This window comes from Melozone crissalis, unplaced genomic scaffold (assembly GCF_028551555.1).
Source record: "Melozone crissalis strain CALT ecotype California unplaced genomic scaffold, PUWL_Pcris_2 ptg000034l_1, whole genome shotgun sequence".
Taxonomy (NCBI): Eukaryota; Metazoa; Chordata; class Aves; order Passeriformes; family Passerellidae; genus Melozone; species Melozone crissalis.
The window spans coordinates 10,485,349-10,501,777 of NW_026535812.1; the positions used below are offsets into that span (position 1 = coordinate 10,485,349).

The following is a 16,429-nucleotide window of genomic DNA, read 5'->3' on the forward strand; positions in this document are numbered from 1 at the left end:
GTTCCATACTGGTGTTGTTTTCCCCTCTGAAGCTGTTTCTATTAAAATATACATCCAATGTACACATGAATAATTACAGGAAAACCAAAAATAAGACCTAACCATTTGTATGTGTTACACTGCACAGCTTTGTGTTGGCACTACATTATATTCTTCCTATTCAGGCCACATTTTATTTTATCAGCAATCCAATTATTTCAAGGGGACTATGATGAAACTGCAGATTCACATAAAAAGGGGTACAAGATTTCAGCCTAGTAAAGATAGTCCTCATTCTGTGTATAAAATAATGAACAAAGAGAATCTTGCATCATTATTTTTTTTAAGTTTTCATAGCCACCATTTCAGTTAAAGTCATTGAGACAAAAGATGAAATAGCCATGTACAGTAAAAAAACCTAATGAACTTTAAAAAAAAACCTCAAGAAAGTATTTGTTATAGTTTTAAGACCTGACTGAGCAGCAGCATCTTTTGTAAACTGGGCTGGACCAGTCTGTGCCAGCATCTGAGCAAAGGAAGACCACTCTGAATGCAGAATAAAACATATGCATTTGAGCTAAGAGTTCTACCCATATGCATGGATGGATGACAATCACTGGACATCACCTAGAGTTTTTCACTTTATTTTTAGAACATTTTTTCTACAGTTTTTCCAGGATTTAGGAAGCTGGAAACTCTGTGTGCAGGACTGACCAGTGGCCTCCACAGTCCCACACAGCCAAATTTTGCATACATAATACATAATTTGCATACATAGTGCATCCCTGACCAATCACTTAGGTCCTACAGTTTCGTTTGCTGCTCCAATCTTTTTGGAAACTCAAGCTTCACAAATCCAGAGACAGGGCCAGGTCATGTGCAAACTCCCTTATGCCCCAAATAAAAAAGAAGCTGCAATCCTTTGTAATAAGGCATGTCTGGCAAATGAGTCACACTGAGGGTTATTTCAAACTGAGGGTTTAAGGGCTGGGCTTCTCCCAGGTTAGCACAGGTTATCACAGGCTTCTGCTTTTTAGCACTCCAGTGTTCCAAATGTGGGAAACAATTTTTAGGAAACTGAACACTGACGAGAGTGAAGTGACAGGGGTTTGCTTCCTTTGGAGAAGTTTCCTGAGTAGGCAAAGACACTCAGTTCCTGAGCAGGGAGTAAGGATGTGGAGTGCAGCAAACTGGCTGCTCTCTGATAGCTGTTCAGGCAGCAGCCATGTGTTTGTTAAACACGTGAGGGTACAGTTCCTGAAACATTACTGTTTTGCTTTCTATTATTTGATAGTGTGGCATCTTTCTAACCAGAACTAATCTATAAATTATATTGACTCCTGTGTGTGTGCACAGTATATCCAAATCCCACAGTACTAAGGGGAGACATTGGAAGCTGCTGTGCCCTGACTGATGAATAAATAGCCTAAAGGCAGCCAGTCCAAGCTGCAAGATCACTCTTTATATGTATTGTACAGTACTCCATTCATCTGTCAAATTCTTACAGTCTTGCTGTGCCCCAGTTCCCCATCTGTAAGAAAAGAAAAAAATAACAACATCTCTAATAAAAAAATAATATTCCAACCACATTCCTACCTCACTGATTTTTTACATTAGTAAGATAAAACAATATAAGCAAAATTGTGAGGCAATAAAATATTGCAGGGACTGATTGCCTCAAATGGAAAATCCAAGTCATAAAGTGTTGAGACTTTGCAGAAATGTATTCCTTTTGCCCACTATCCATCTCATTATTTAATTGTACAAACAGCTTCTGAAAATTAAGAAGAAAATAGAAAAGAAAATTATATTTGGTACATTTGCTTTGTATTAGCAGCGAAACTTTTATTTTCAAATTAAAATCCATTTTGATCCAACCCATTGACACAGTTTGAAGTAATACTTAATGCATGAGTGGAAGACTTGCAACCCTCTGCTTGTTATTTTGTCATGGCTATCTAAACGTCATCATTTTCCGAACAAGTTGAATTGTTCAGTAGCTAATACAATAACAGAAAGAATACAAGGTTTTGTTTAGATTGATGTGTCAAATTGATCTCATTTTTTATGTTTTTGAAGCAATCACAACAGTTACCTCAATAAAATATCCCCAGGATAGCACACTCACTGCCACCAAAGGAATAGATTTCACATGACATCACCAAGCCTCACCTCAGAAAAGAGAAGGGGAAAAGCTGGCAGTATAACATAATCTAGATGTTTACTTTCTAGACAGGAATCAAGAAACAAGACAGCTTCATTCTCAGTAACTCTGCTAAAGAACAGGGGACATGAGCCATAGTTTGAGGCAGACACACAGCTACAGTTATTGAGGTAAAAAGAATTAGAGCAGTCCTAACTGCATTTTCATTACATCCAAAGGAAGCAACGTCATGTGCAACAATACCACACAAGTTACAAAGTAAGGATTCAGAAGCTGTGAAATAAAAAATGGGGTTGCGTGCTCAGTTTTAATGTGGTTCTTTTATGCATATAATTAGGACAGTCATTTGAAGTCTGTGAACATATATGCTGTTTTCCATAGGACTTCTGCCTCATTTGTGATGGACATTTTCAGTACTCTCTCCATCCTTTCCAATAAGCCCTGTTTTTTCATTTACAGTGTTCTATAAAACTTTGCACTTTATACTAAATTCATATGCACTTTATACTAAATTCATACAACTTTAATGTTTCCCACAAAAATATTCCCAAAAATAGTATTATCCTTTCTTTACCATAGAGAACCAAAGAAACAAAACCAAAGTTAAAGTAATTAAGTATCAGTTACTGTAGAAAAAGACAAACTTCAATTAGGCGCATCTTTCAATTGCTTTCTAGAATTAAGGTTGTTCTCCTGTGTTCATGTACTGGTGCTTTTGTTGGATTTTTGTAAAGTACCTTTACAGGCACCTGCAGGTATACGTTTTGGCACAACTGATAATTAGCTGGACAGCTGTTCAGACATACAAGATTGTCTGAGTTTGTAGCTCTTGGATAATTTCATGACTTACAGCAGTATCAGCAACACTGTGCATCAAGGTTCCACAGCTTCTCTGTGGATGGACACTGCCCATGATGGCAGTGCTGAGCAGTGGGAGAACATCAGTGGCTGATCTTACCTGTGCAGCAGCTCAGTGCTCCTTTGGAGTCATGGATCTGTCCTAGAGACTCACATAAAGGCCTGTATGCTTCTATGTGACAATCTTAGAGTGCAACATTACTTGCTGTTTCTTAACTATAAACACACAAAACTCCCATTCAGCTGAGCCACTTAGCAGCCAGCTGCCCAAGGTCAGTGAAGGAGGTGGTTCTGCAAGTGAAGAGGATTCTTTTTAAATATTTTGATACAACCTTATTGATACATCTCCCTTGTTAGCACTTTCACATTTTTGCTTTGAGCCTGCTGACTTCTTTTTTTTTTTTTTTAATTTCCACACAGGGTTTTCATCATTTGAAAATTGACTCAGTATCTCTTTATTATAGCAGTGTTTCATTCACTCAGTATTCTGCATGAGTTCCTTCCCTGCCCCTAACAGTGGTCTGCCTGCTTTCGTCTGTTTCTTCCAATAACTCACTGGCATAGTATTCAACAGCTCTTCTTTTGAGTACTGTCTTCTTTACAGTGAGAGCTGGGGCATTTTGCATTGAAATTGTCATAATTTCAGAGGACTGATCACTCTCTTCCACTGTAGTCTCATTTGCTCTGACCTCATTGTCTCATAGCTTATGCATCTTTTGTTTTCACTTTTGTATAATTAAGTGTCTACTACCTTCTCTCTAACACCAGTACTTCTCATGTTAAATTCCAGCAGTGGATACTATTTCTTCTACATGGTCACCACCAATCTGGCCTGAAACCAGAGGAATTCTTTCCTTTTCTCCCCATACCTTGCTGTCTATACCAACATGCTCTCACAGATATTGGATATTTTAGAGTCAAGTCGTTTTACCGTGTTGCTATGTACAAGATCTTTGGTACTGAAGATGATGCTCACCTCCTCCTGAAGCATGTTCTTACTGGCACTACCGAACTTTTTGGAAAAGTCACTTCTGCTAACCAGCTTTCACAGCAGTTTTCATTAGAGGTTGAGTATGGTCTACTGAGCAGAGATTCAGCTCTACTCTTGTGCCTGTCAGAGAAGCTGTTTTACAAAGCTCTCTGGCTAGCTTTCTGCTCACAAAAGCCTTTACCTTTGTATTTCATTAATGTTCCTAAATTTATACATATCTCTTATATAGTTGCTTTTGCTGTATCACTTTTAGTGCAAAAAACCCCTGTAACATGGGATTTCCTGTATTAGCATCCATGAACACTACAGAGAAGATAAGGCTGCTGTGGCTGGCACTGCCAGCATGCTTTCTAAGTTTGTACCTTCTCAAAACAGCACTGTATTTGGTGAAAGGTTACCTTGAGCATGCAACACTTCTGTCAATAACATAAATGTGACAAAACATTACACATTGCCGACACTTTACAAATCACAATTCTGTTCGCAAAAGCTTTTTATCATATTAGGTGGAAACCCTGAGGAGAAACATTTCTCGCTGCTTTCCATTTATGCGGTGGGGCAGCGTTTTGCTCCCTCTGGGGATTTCCTCTGTCTCATAAAGAAAACACTCGGGGGAGCGGAAAGCGCTGCTGAAGGAGCTCCGGTCCGCTCCCGGGAGCGCCCCGGCAGCGGCGGGATGGCGCTGGGAGCCCGGCTGCTGCTGCCGCTTTCCCGGAACCGCCTCGCTGTCGCCGGTATCACCGTGTCCTCCTCCCCGCCGGGACCCAGAGCCGCCCCCGCTCCGGGGAGCGCACCCCGTGCCTCGTTCGGGCGGCGCCCGGGGCTGGCCCCGGCCCCGCTCCCGCCGCCGTTCGGGGCTCCCACCACCTGCGCCCTGACAGCGGCGCGGGCGGGGGACGCAGCCAGCCGGCAACCCGGACACCTCCCGCTGTCCCGGGACGGGGCTGCCCCTCAGCGCGCTGCCCAGCCCCGTCCCGAGGAGAGCCAGGTGCTCCCGCCCGGGGCTGCCCGTCCGCGGCGCTCACCTCAGCTCTCAGGCAGGAAAGCCCCCGACACTTCGCTCACTCCATGCCCGCTGAGGACGGACGGACGGACGGGCGGGCGGCGGCTGCCAGCGCTGCCCAAGGCTCGCGGGGGGAGATGAGGGGGTGGACGAGAGGGGTGGCCGGGGCGGGGCCGCGACCCGGGAGCGCCGAGGCGGGTGCGGAGGAACCCTCAGGCCAAAACCACGGGAGGGCAGGAGGGGGGCAGAGTGGAAGCGCCCCGGGACGCCGCGCAGGCAGCGCCGAGGGGGGGATGGCCGGCGGGGGCTGCCCCGGCCGCCTGGCGCCGGTGCTGCTGCTCGCCCTGCTGTGGCCGGGCCGCTCCGCGGCGGAGGTGAGTGAGCGCCGGGACGGCGCGGCGGCGCCGGGGCCCGCGGAGGCTGCGGCGGGCCCTGGGACACAGCGGGCTCAGCCCCGCGCTCCCCGCTGCCACCGCGCTGCGTTGGCCGCTGGTGGGGAAGGAAAGGTGAATGCGGGTGTTTCAAGTGATGCACCGCGTATGCACGGCCGCGCAGGGCGAGGGGAGGCGAGGTGAAGTGAGGTGAGGCGCATCTCGCCCAGCCGCGGGGCACCGCTACCGGACACCTCTCCGGGCGGGGATGAGGGCGGGAGAGAAGGCCGTGCACGGGGCACCGCGTCCCCGCTGGCCTCAGGAGCTCCCCGCCCTTCCAGCTGAGGGGACGGCACGGGATGGGACGGGGGCTCCGTCCCGTCCCCAGCCCGGGAAGCGGCTCCGGAGGCCCGGCCTGCGGGCGCGGGGGATGCCGTGAGGGAGTGGGCGGCCAGGATGGAGCCCTGAGGGAGAGGATGGCCCTGAGCAAACACCTCCGGATCGGCACTTACTGTCTGGACCACCTGTGCTTCCTTCATGACAAAATCATTTAAGACACTTGTCTTTCATGCTTAATGACAAGCGTCCATCACCGTTTGGTCAGTAAATTCTCCTAGATCATGTTGTAGTCTTTTCTGTGCCTTTCTCCAGTGTCTGGTTATAACATTTGGATTGTACATTCGCGGCTTGGAGAAGAGCAGGCAGCTGTGAGGGCACACGGCTCGGTGTAGCTCTCAATACTTCTGGCAGTTCCAAACAGAAAACTGCCGGTCTCGGTCAATTTCTAGTAGACATCAAACACGTGAAACTGACAGTTTTAAAATTTCTGATAAACCTAAAGCACGCGAAACTGACAGTTTTAGTAAATTTCAAGTTTTTTCTCCAGTAATAGTCAACAATCTTAATTTTTCCTTTTATGAGTAAAGCTCTAACACCGTACATGAAAATTTTTACTGCCTCTCAAAATATTTTGAAGTTCCCCTTTAGAAGGAAGAAATGTGGTCTTGTACTTTGCTGTTGCTAAAGCAGAGCCACATTCTACTACAATTATCTGAAGCAGTCTAATTAGTAATAATGTTTCTTCTAAACTCCTGCAGCTCTTTCACTCTCCCATTCTGGGTAGAGTGTCTAGAAACAGCATAAGCTCCTCATCCAATATGTTGGGTTTTTTCATGGCACTCTAACTCCACTGGCAGTCAAGTTCAGTGATTTAACAAAGATTTAATTGTTTTATTTGTAATGGAATTAAAATACCTCTTAGTTCTTATGTAGAACAGAGTTACCAGATCTATTTGCAAAGTATGTGTTTTCTGCAGAGTTCCTTCAGGCTCCATCCAGATCGGGATGTGGAAGATGTGGAAAATTAACAGCTCACGACCTGTCTCTCTCTTCTGCCCAGTTTGCTGGTTTTTGTTCCTTTCTCCTCTTCCTCTGCTGATACCTGCCATCCATTGCCCTCGTTGCTCTGAAGAGGTGGATATCATCATGTGGGCTTCTGGATGGCTTTTAGCAAGCACAGGCTGTGTTCCAGGAATGCCCCCCCTCTCCCACAACACACACACACACTTTTTCTAAGCCTCTCTTCTGGCAGTTTTATCTAAACTCCTAAATAAATATTAGTGGCTGCTGTAATTGACATGAGGTAATTGATGAATAAATTATTGCATCTTGGCTAAACTGTTCATTGCAAAGAAATAGTATAGTTAATGTTCTAAAATCATGCTACTCTTTCATATGAAAATAAATTGATGTTTGATCAGCAAGCAATACTTCTGCTGTTTGCATCAATTTAAAAATGTTTCAACATAAAAAATTTTAGGTGTAGTTTATTCCTGAAGACAGGTAATAAAATCAGCCATTTGTGACTGCTGCTGTTTATACAGCAAATTTTAGTCTTTGCAGCTCTTCACAGAGTCCAGACTTCTCTGCCCTTAGGAGGCTGAGCTTTCTGGCACCTGCTAGGGAGTATTATTGTCTGCATTCTTGGCCACTGGCATGCTCTAATCACATCTTCTGAAAACTCAGCAGAAGTAGCATCTTCCCATGTCAAAGGCCTTTCAGCTACTTTGATCAGCTTCTTTCTTCTTCCTTGACTTCAAACAGTGGTGTTATAATTATTCTGATTTTTCTGCTGTTCATTTATATATTTTAGAATCATCACTATAATATGTTTTCACAGGGCACAAGATTGTTCCTATTCTTCATCTTTTTTTCTTTCAGAACAAAATGGATTTGCTTTTTCATTGCTTCATTTTGTCTAACAGCACCTGGAAGTGATAGTGTCTTGGTGTAAATGTACAACTCAATTAATTCCCTTAAGAATGTCCTGTCTTTTGATACCATTTATGTACTTCTCTTACATCTTCAAATTAAGTACTAATCTAAAAATATTCTCTGAAATTTTGATGTTTCAAATGACATGTTTTTTCAGTTTTTCCTGATGGGAAAAATACCTTGGTCAAGTTTATTAGTGCTCAATGGATCTTGTGGCATTGATCATTTCTGTGATGCCATCATGTTAGTATTTTTCATAACAAGATAGAGTTCCTACTTCAGCAAGATTACTTGCTTGCAAACTAGCTGCACCTCATCTTACTGCCACTTTTTCATTTGTATTGTAAATACTGTTGCAATGTTTGTTAGCTCACAGGATTAAATTAGGTTATGTTGTTGTTATGTTGTTGCCTCCATCGTGACATTTGATTTTTCTCATCATGCGTTGGAGGCAAAGGAGGGGACATAACAACCTTGGTGACTGTAAGATCTGAGGAGATCTGTTTTGCATTCTCTTCCTCACTCATATTGTCTCTGACTAATGCAAGTGTTCATATTTCACAACTATTTTCATTTCTCCCAAATGTTAGAATTTGCATGCCTGTACTTAAAATGAATCTTCTTTGCTTTTTTTTTCCCCCTAATTATATGTAACCTATACTGCTGTCACAAGTAGATCTTAACACATGGCTCTGGAAGGGAAAAATGATGTTCTACTTCAGCCCATGGCCATCTCCAAGGCTGGTAGGAATGGCACGCAGGCTTTTTTTGACCAGGAATCAAAGTGTTGGAGGCACCAAGTGTCCTGGTGAGAATGTTCCTTGTCTGACAGCCTTTGGAGGCACCCAGGTTCTTTGTTGCACAAGCAGCTGAGAAGGGAAATGTGCACCTGAATATACAAGAGAGTTCACAGAGCATGTTAGAAAAACAAGTCCTTTGTGAAGTGCCCTCTTTGATTTGGTTAATGTGATCCCAGCTCCAAAGTCAAGGAGGGTGTTACTCTGAGAACTGGGTCCAACTTCTGCTAGACTCTTCTGCTCCTGATTGACTCTACTTTTTTTGTAGTTCAGCCATAACCTCCACAGAGAAACAGCCCAATGTCACAGCACTGCAGAGCAAGGCTTTTTCTACCAGGCCAAGAGAGGCAGCATAGATTGGCAGAGTTACCCAAATGTCTGTGCATCAAAATTGATGGATTTCTGCTCGTTAGCAGCGCATTGCTCTGATGGCCAAGAAATGTGAAGTGTGCCTGTGTGTGTGCTGCATCTTACAACTGAAAGATGAACCTGCTTAGATGCCCTAAGTAAACACCTGTAAAAATTGAACTGTTGACACTTGCTGCCTTTTCTAGAAAACCTACAAGACAAATACATATTTAAGCAAAAGACTAAAATTCAAGTTATTTTGCTGGCTGAATAATGCCATTAAAATTCTTAGAGGAGGCAGGTTCTTTCTTCACTGCTTTGCATTTCATAGAGATTTCTGTATCTTCTCCATTTTATTTATGATCTGTGCTAGCAGTCTCTTCTGCAATACCTAGAGCTGACTTGACATAACAGATCTTTGAAACAAAATACTTTGCTATTAAGTGTGACCAGTATGGGATGTCCGGTCATCTGTTTTACTGTCACATTCTCACCTTACTGCCTAACAAAGTAACACTAGAAGTATGTTGGCATGGATTACAGGAGCCTAGGAGGAAGGTGAAATCCAAAAAAGACTTTTTCCTTAACTGTTTGCAGCCTCAGTCTCTCACAGTCACACTGAAAAAGTTCGATTTTGTCACACCTAATATATTTTCAGTTCCATTTTCATTATTTGTCCTACCCATTTTGTGACAGGGTAAGAGTCCCACAGGTTTGCAGGTTTTCCATTTTGCCTAGCTTATTGAAGACCTTTTAACTCGGGCTTTGTGCTGCATTCTTCCACAGGCTATTTTGGAGGAAGCTGCAGGAAGAAGTGACCTTTAATTTTTTTAATCTGTGAAATCACAGAGCCTTTCAAATAAGGAAAAACCAAAGCATGTGCAATAAGCCTTCTCTGAACAAGCTACTGTTGCTTTCATTGCTACTTGCATCACTAAACAGAAGATGCACACCAGGAATTTTATGAATATACAAATATACAGGCCTGAGGAGATGAAAATTTTAGTGAATATCATTCCCACACTTAACAGCTGGGAAGAAATAAAAAATGTGTGAGTTAATGATAACCATATTGTGGTAGGTAAGCAAAAATTCACTAGTTAAATGGTGTGTATTCTTTGTTATTAGATTGCTCTTTTAGGGTGATTGTTAGGAAGGAAGAACACGGATGAATAAGCTGATTAAACACCCTTAAGAGTTTGCTACACAAAACAAAATTGTGTGGCCTGAATTGCTTAGTCTTTTTTTCCTTGGGGAAAAGAAAATATTTATTTCTGTTGTCCCCATGTCCTCTTCAAGGTCAGGAGAAGAAACCAACCCCAGAGATGGAGCTTTTGGCTCCATCTTTGTAGATTTTACAAATCTGAATATATCACGAACAGTTTGGTACCATTTCTGATAGTCCTTATCACATCAACTTCAACCTTAGTGTGATGATTTGTAGAGTAAGGTATGGGTCATTATAAACATAAATGTAAATATATTCTATGGTTTAGAAGGACAAGCATCATTCTTTTTGTCTAAGAGAGAGAAATTCTGTATCTTTATAGACCAAAAGTAATTTACACGCACACATCCTCCCCAAAACAGGAGATTTGAGAGCCTCAACATAGAGCCTTTCAAAACTGCACACAACATACCAGCTCTACTTGTATAGATACTGACTAATTTTATGCAATGTCTACAAACTAGGCCTTAGTGGCCATTGCTACAGAGCTCACAAATCATTTGAGTTTGTGAAAACTCAGTGTGTTTGGTTTGTTCTGCATTAAAACATTTTATCTGTTTTATCCTAAGGCAATGATGAAGACATGGGCAAAGTGAAGATTACTAAACCCTACTGTTCTCACACTTCCTCACTGATAATGAGCTGGAGAGAAGGGAGAAGCTCAGTAGAATTAATTGTGCTGTATCTGCTTGGAGAAGGGTATGGCTGGCACCATGGCAGTTGCATGTGAAACACACTCCCAATGACACAGTGGTGTGTTTTCCTGGATGAACAATTATGTTACAGTGGTTTCTTGGAACTTTTGTACAAACAGGCTTATTCACAGAACAAAAAAAAAAAAAAAAGATAGGCTGTACAGTAAGTATATCAACAAAAAAAGAAGCAAGAGATATTAGAAATTCTCTGAAAATTTTGTTTTCATCTGACTTATACTATTTAACCTGAGGTTTATGTTACTGGGTTTTTATTGTGGTAAGTGTGGATACTTATGAGAGGTTTGTCTAACACTACAAAACTCTTGTTATGCAAAGTTCTTAACCAACAGGCTTTTGCTATAAAATGTAAGAGATTTTTTTCAAAGTTCTTTCCATCTCTGAAGTGAAAAAAAGGGGCTCATAAACCTGTTCCCCTTGGCATAATGGAAAGTTGTTTAAATGTTCACATACAGAAGCTTCTTCCATTTCTCTCTACATGTCATTTAGCTTAGTTGGTTTGAAATACTATTATAAATATATCTCTATATTACATGAATGAGCAAATCCCTCCTAAAAGACCTCATACCAGATTAAAATTAAGGATTTAAAGTAAGGAGATTCTTACCAAATTCAGATAAAAATGTGTGTTAACATCATGTGACCATGACGGATGTATCTGTAAATTAAACACAAAGTCCTGCTTCTGTGAAGTGTTATGTTTTCCTATGACCACAAATGTTTAGGACTTCTCTCCTGCACCTCACACTGAAAGCAGCCCATACCCAGTAATACAAGGCCTGTGTCACCAACAAGGCATTTTGATTCAATAGCTATTCCCTGAGCAGGGTTCCCATTACAGGTGCTTATTGGAGCTTATTCAACAGCTGAGCTGCCTGCAGCATAGCAGTTGTCTCCTGCTGTGTCTTTTAGATCCAGGCTCTCTGTGTTGGGTGCTATTAGTTAAGTTACAGGTGTATTTCTTTATAATGGAAAGTCTGAATGAAATAATTTTCATCCTGTGCTGGGTATTCAACTGGTGAGCAAAATGCTGTGAATTGTGATAGAATGCATGGCTGTTAACAGGAGTCTTCTAAGGTAGGAATGTCTGGCTGCCTTCCAGTTCACAAGTGACTACACAATGTTTCAGGGTTTGGGAACTGACATATTTTCCTTCATCTCATCATCTCCTATTTCTGCTCTATGTTGTCTATACCTATTGAAGGCTTAATAATTTGGTTTTGTTGTACTGGTCCAGCAATCACTAAAAAAACACAAAGTTCTTCGTGGTCTTTGATAATTTTAATGAATTCATGTTTGATGCTTAGAATGCATGAAAAATTTTAGTATACAGATTCTAATTGTGAGACTGGTATTTTGTTTTGACAGCAGTGTTTTGGAGAGAGGGGACCTCATTCTCCAGGACCTTGCACGCTCCATGGTGATTTGCAGTTGTGCAACATGAGGAATATGCTGCCAGGGTCACGTATCCACCTTGTCTAGCTAGAATTCCTGACTGTGCTAATCTAGATAAGTGTCTTAATACAGGTATATCAGAAGAAAAAGATTTTCTTTATACAGCTTTTCTCACAGTGGGAACCTTTTTTCTGTAAAGCTCTGCCCTCAGATCCTCTGGTGCCAGTTAGGATAAAAATTCAAAACTGTAATTTTATCCAAGCTAGAAACTCTAGCTACCACCATCATGTTCTTCAGAAAGTACAACATTTAACATATGTGCAGCATACCTACCCCAACACAGATCTGCAGTGTGAATAAATGGTAGAGCAAAACTTTCCCCTTCTTCTAATCACAATGTATTACTCCCACCTTTATTAGATGCAACAGAAAACAGGTAGTAGAGAATGAGTGAAATGGGCCTTCTGAAGTTTTAAGCACTATATTAACATCAACTTTGGAGCAGGGTTATTCTATGTGCTCACTTGTGATTTATAGACACAGCTGGGATGTGTAAAGTGATTGCTCTGCACTGAGACAGCGCAGGAAGAATTCAAAAATCTCCATGTGTCAGCAGCCCTTGAAAATTTACAATCAAGACTTAAAGGAGCTGGCTCACTGATACATAATTTTTAATAAGTATTTAAGAGAAATTACAGAAAAATTGAAATTAGCTGGTAACCACTTAGGACCACTGTGATGACATGCATGTTTTCAGGCTGCTCAGGATATCATTAATGAGCAGAAAGATGGAAAAGAATAAAAAAGTGGCATCACAGAAAAATAGATATTATCCAGTAAGTCTTGTTCCACATAGTGATAGAGTTCTAATTTAGTGATTCTTAAAGTTAGGAGATAAAGACCTAATGGCAGAGTAGGTGAGATGCTAATAAGTATCAAGTTTAAATGAAAAATTAGCTTTTTAAAAATAAGTCGGATCAGCAGTTAGAGCAACCAGTGAAGGAAAGCAACAGCTCCATCACCCACTTGAGAGCCACCTGGGCTATTTTTACTGTCCACAGTGGAGTTCACCCATGAAATTAAAGACCAGTCAGGCCAAAAGTGCAAACTTAAGCCCCACTTCAGCCACTTTACTATATTCCTACACGTTAAAATTAATTTCATCTCAGCTTTCATCTCAATATCTTTATTACTCATCCTGTGTGCTCTTGGTCTGAAATATACTTAAAGAATATGGTGCTTGTTTCCTGCAGCAACACATTCTGCTGCCTCTCTGTCCTGGACGCAGTATTTTTAATACAAATATGTATTTTGAAATTGTAGTTGAGTTACCCTGATCTTCTCTGGATCTGAGAAAACAAGGACTCTGGCAGTTCTGTAATTGTATATATCATTCAAAAAAATAGATCAGTGGAGAAATACAGGATCATCCTCACTTTGGCTCTGTTCCTCTGTACTCCACCTTCCTGCGTTTAAACCATTCCTGGTAGGACTGTGCTGCCCCACCATGTGAGTGACAGCACTCAGCCTGTGCTAGGGGCAGAATAGGAAGGCTGCCATTGCTTGCTCAAGACTTTGTCACATCCTTTGGCATATTCATGTTTGATAACATCTCTAAATACACTCTCTGACATTCTGCATGTAAGCAGTGCTACTGGCAAGGTGCTGAGAACTGTGTAAGATTCTCTCCCAGTTAAGTTGCCACCACTGCAGTGGCTGGAGTAGCAGTGCCGTGCTCAATCTACATTAGCCTTTGCATGGGTGACACTATAATCTGTAGTCTGTTATTTCTTTCTTCTTTCTGTATCACTTCTTAGAGGAATTATGTGAAGGAGAGGACTGGAATACTTTCTAAGCAGTTGGTTAAGTTACTCTCTGAATCAGGAGCAGGAAGAGGTCAGAGCCCCATAGAATCCAGCCCCATAGTGTAGGAAGGGCAATTCAGTGTTACAGATGAGGATGCACCCACTGAACAAAACATTAACCAGTGCAGTAAATGTGCCTCAGCGTGTACTACTGGAATCATGTATCTGTTTTATATAACACTGTAACTATCACTAAAAACTCTTTGGAGAAGAGCTCCTCTCTAAATTACTCCAAGTGCTGTGGGGATCGAATTTTGGTTTATTGGTGAATTGATTTGATTTGGTAATCATATAATGATCTGGCTGTATCCTTTGACCTAGATTTTAGATCAAAAATATTCTTCATCTAAATATTTGAAAGAAATGTAAATTATTACAATGAAAATCACAAAACCAAAAAACATGCAGTAAACCTGTGGCTTTGGTTAATACACTTATTTATATAGATGTTATTGTGAGAATTTTGAATAAACTGTTAATGCCTAATATTCAGTTTCCTTATCTTATAACCTGGAAACATCACATTGGGTTTTTATGGTCCTTTTATAAAGGAGCTGCAGGCATCTTGGAAGGATGTGAAAGCATCCTGCAGTATAAGTGAGCAATGAGTTTTTGGTTCAAAGCTCCTGTACAGAAGGCGTAATCTAATCTTACATAAAAAATCATATGCCAAAACATTTAGTATTATCCAGCTAACTGACTGTGTAATGTTAAATCATTGGTCTTTTCAGTTTAGTTTAGAGTGATATGTGTACACAAAAAGACTTAAAGAGATCTGAAAGCTTACTAATGGCAAATTAAACACTCTAAGCATTCTGACTTCTTGAAGAGCAAAGGTTCTCTTTCTTTCAATTGTTTATTAACTTAGATTAATTGTATAGTGTCATAATTTTCTACATGTTCATGCATTTCTCTTCACATTGGATCATCTTTGATTATAAGATAAAAGGATTTGTTCGGTATCTGTACACATCAAATCTTCTGCAGATTATACTGGTTATGGGAGAGTAATTTCATTTTTGGATTTCTCTACATGTCCTGAAAACTGTGCTTCGCATACAGATGCTGGAAAGATCTGCTTCTAGTTTACTTTCACAGGCAGGAATCAGGTACAACTCCATGAAGGTCTGTAGAATTATAATGGTATATATCTGTGTATACATCTTACCTGGAGCAACTGCCCTTTTTGTATTGCTTAGCAGACCTCTACCAATAATCAGTTTTGAAGAGAATGCTTTGGGATGCAAAGTACTGTCATTGAATAAGGAACAAGAAAATCAGTTGTCTTATAAACTATCCCAAATTTCTTTTGAGATATACATCACTTTATTCTCTTGTATTGATGCTTAAATGCTTAAAATATCTGTCATATAACTGACTTGATGAATTTAGATTATCCAGTATCAGACTGATTGATCTCACCAAGGAGAAATCAGGGTACTGTTTGTTGTTAATTCTGCACTAGTTCTTATTCTTGTATCCCTGGTGATATAATCATATTGATTAATATAATAGTAAAGGTAGCACAGTTAGGTGCTTTCTGTTTCACATGATACCTTTGTTTTCCAAATTTCTGATGCAGTACCACTTGAATTGTACCTGTCAGATCACAGTAAGAGTGAGTTTTCTTTAAGTATGACAAAGAATTAACTACTTAATGTTTGCATTTCTTTAGAAATCTAGCTTGAAACATCAAGTAGCCACCTATTGATCTGCCTATAAATCAGAGGTAGACACAATAATTTCTTGAGGATTTGCCTTTCATAGACAACTGATTTTAATTTCTGCTTTCTTTTGTAAACTAATGTTTAAGTATCTGTTCGCTGGAGGAATGCTCCCTGAAGCTGTTTTTAAATTGATGGATGACATCATCTCCCCTAAGTTCAGCCCCCTAAAAGACAAGCAGCAACTGTCAGGAATTGTCAAGTCCATAGAGAGCAGCAGCTACTTGCAGCATCTTTCCTCCATCATAAAAGAAACATAAAAGTTACAAATTTTAAACACTGTGACTATTGTAATGTGAGAAACTGTAGGGGGTAGTTAATTCTGTCTGCAAGATCTCACTAATGCTCTTATTTGTCTCAACAGACAATACAGAGGAATAATGAGCTCCTTGCCACTGTTGTGAATTGCCTCTTCACAAACATTTTTTTATAAGCTGTATTATTTGTGAAATAATTACTTACTAAAACCACTGAGATCTTACTTGCCTCTCTCCAAACAACTCAATGAGAAAAAGAATTGTATTATAACGTTTGTATTTCTGTTTTTCAGAACTGTGTATGCAAAGGTAAAAGTCCCTGCTTTTGTGATAGCACAAAAGGTAGTAAGGTAAGAACAGATACATTTTCCTTTTTTAGTGTTAGCTTATGTACTTGGAAATTGTTGGTAGATTACTTCAGTTGATACAGTGAGTGAATTTAGTTCATGATGGTATTTGGCC

The 16,429-nt window shown here is 40.8% G+C and overlaps 1 protein-coding gene across 1 annotated transcript in view; it reads left to right on the forward strand.

Annotated features, from left to right (window-relative positions):
• Positions 1 to 5,288: 5,288 nt before the first annotated feature.
• Positions 5,289 to 16,429, forward strand: part of COL4A3 (collagen type IV alpha 3 chain) — a 51,935-nt gene continuing 40,794 nt past the window's right edge. Inside the window, exons 1-2 of the mRNA XM_054282670.1 lie at positions 5,289 to 5,369; positions 16,261 to 16,317. Coding sequence (XP_054138645.1) covers positions 5,289 to 5,369; positions 16,261 to 16,317 — 138 coding nt within the window. The remainder of the gene's footprint in view (positions 5,370 to 16,260; positions 16,318 to 16,429) is intronic.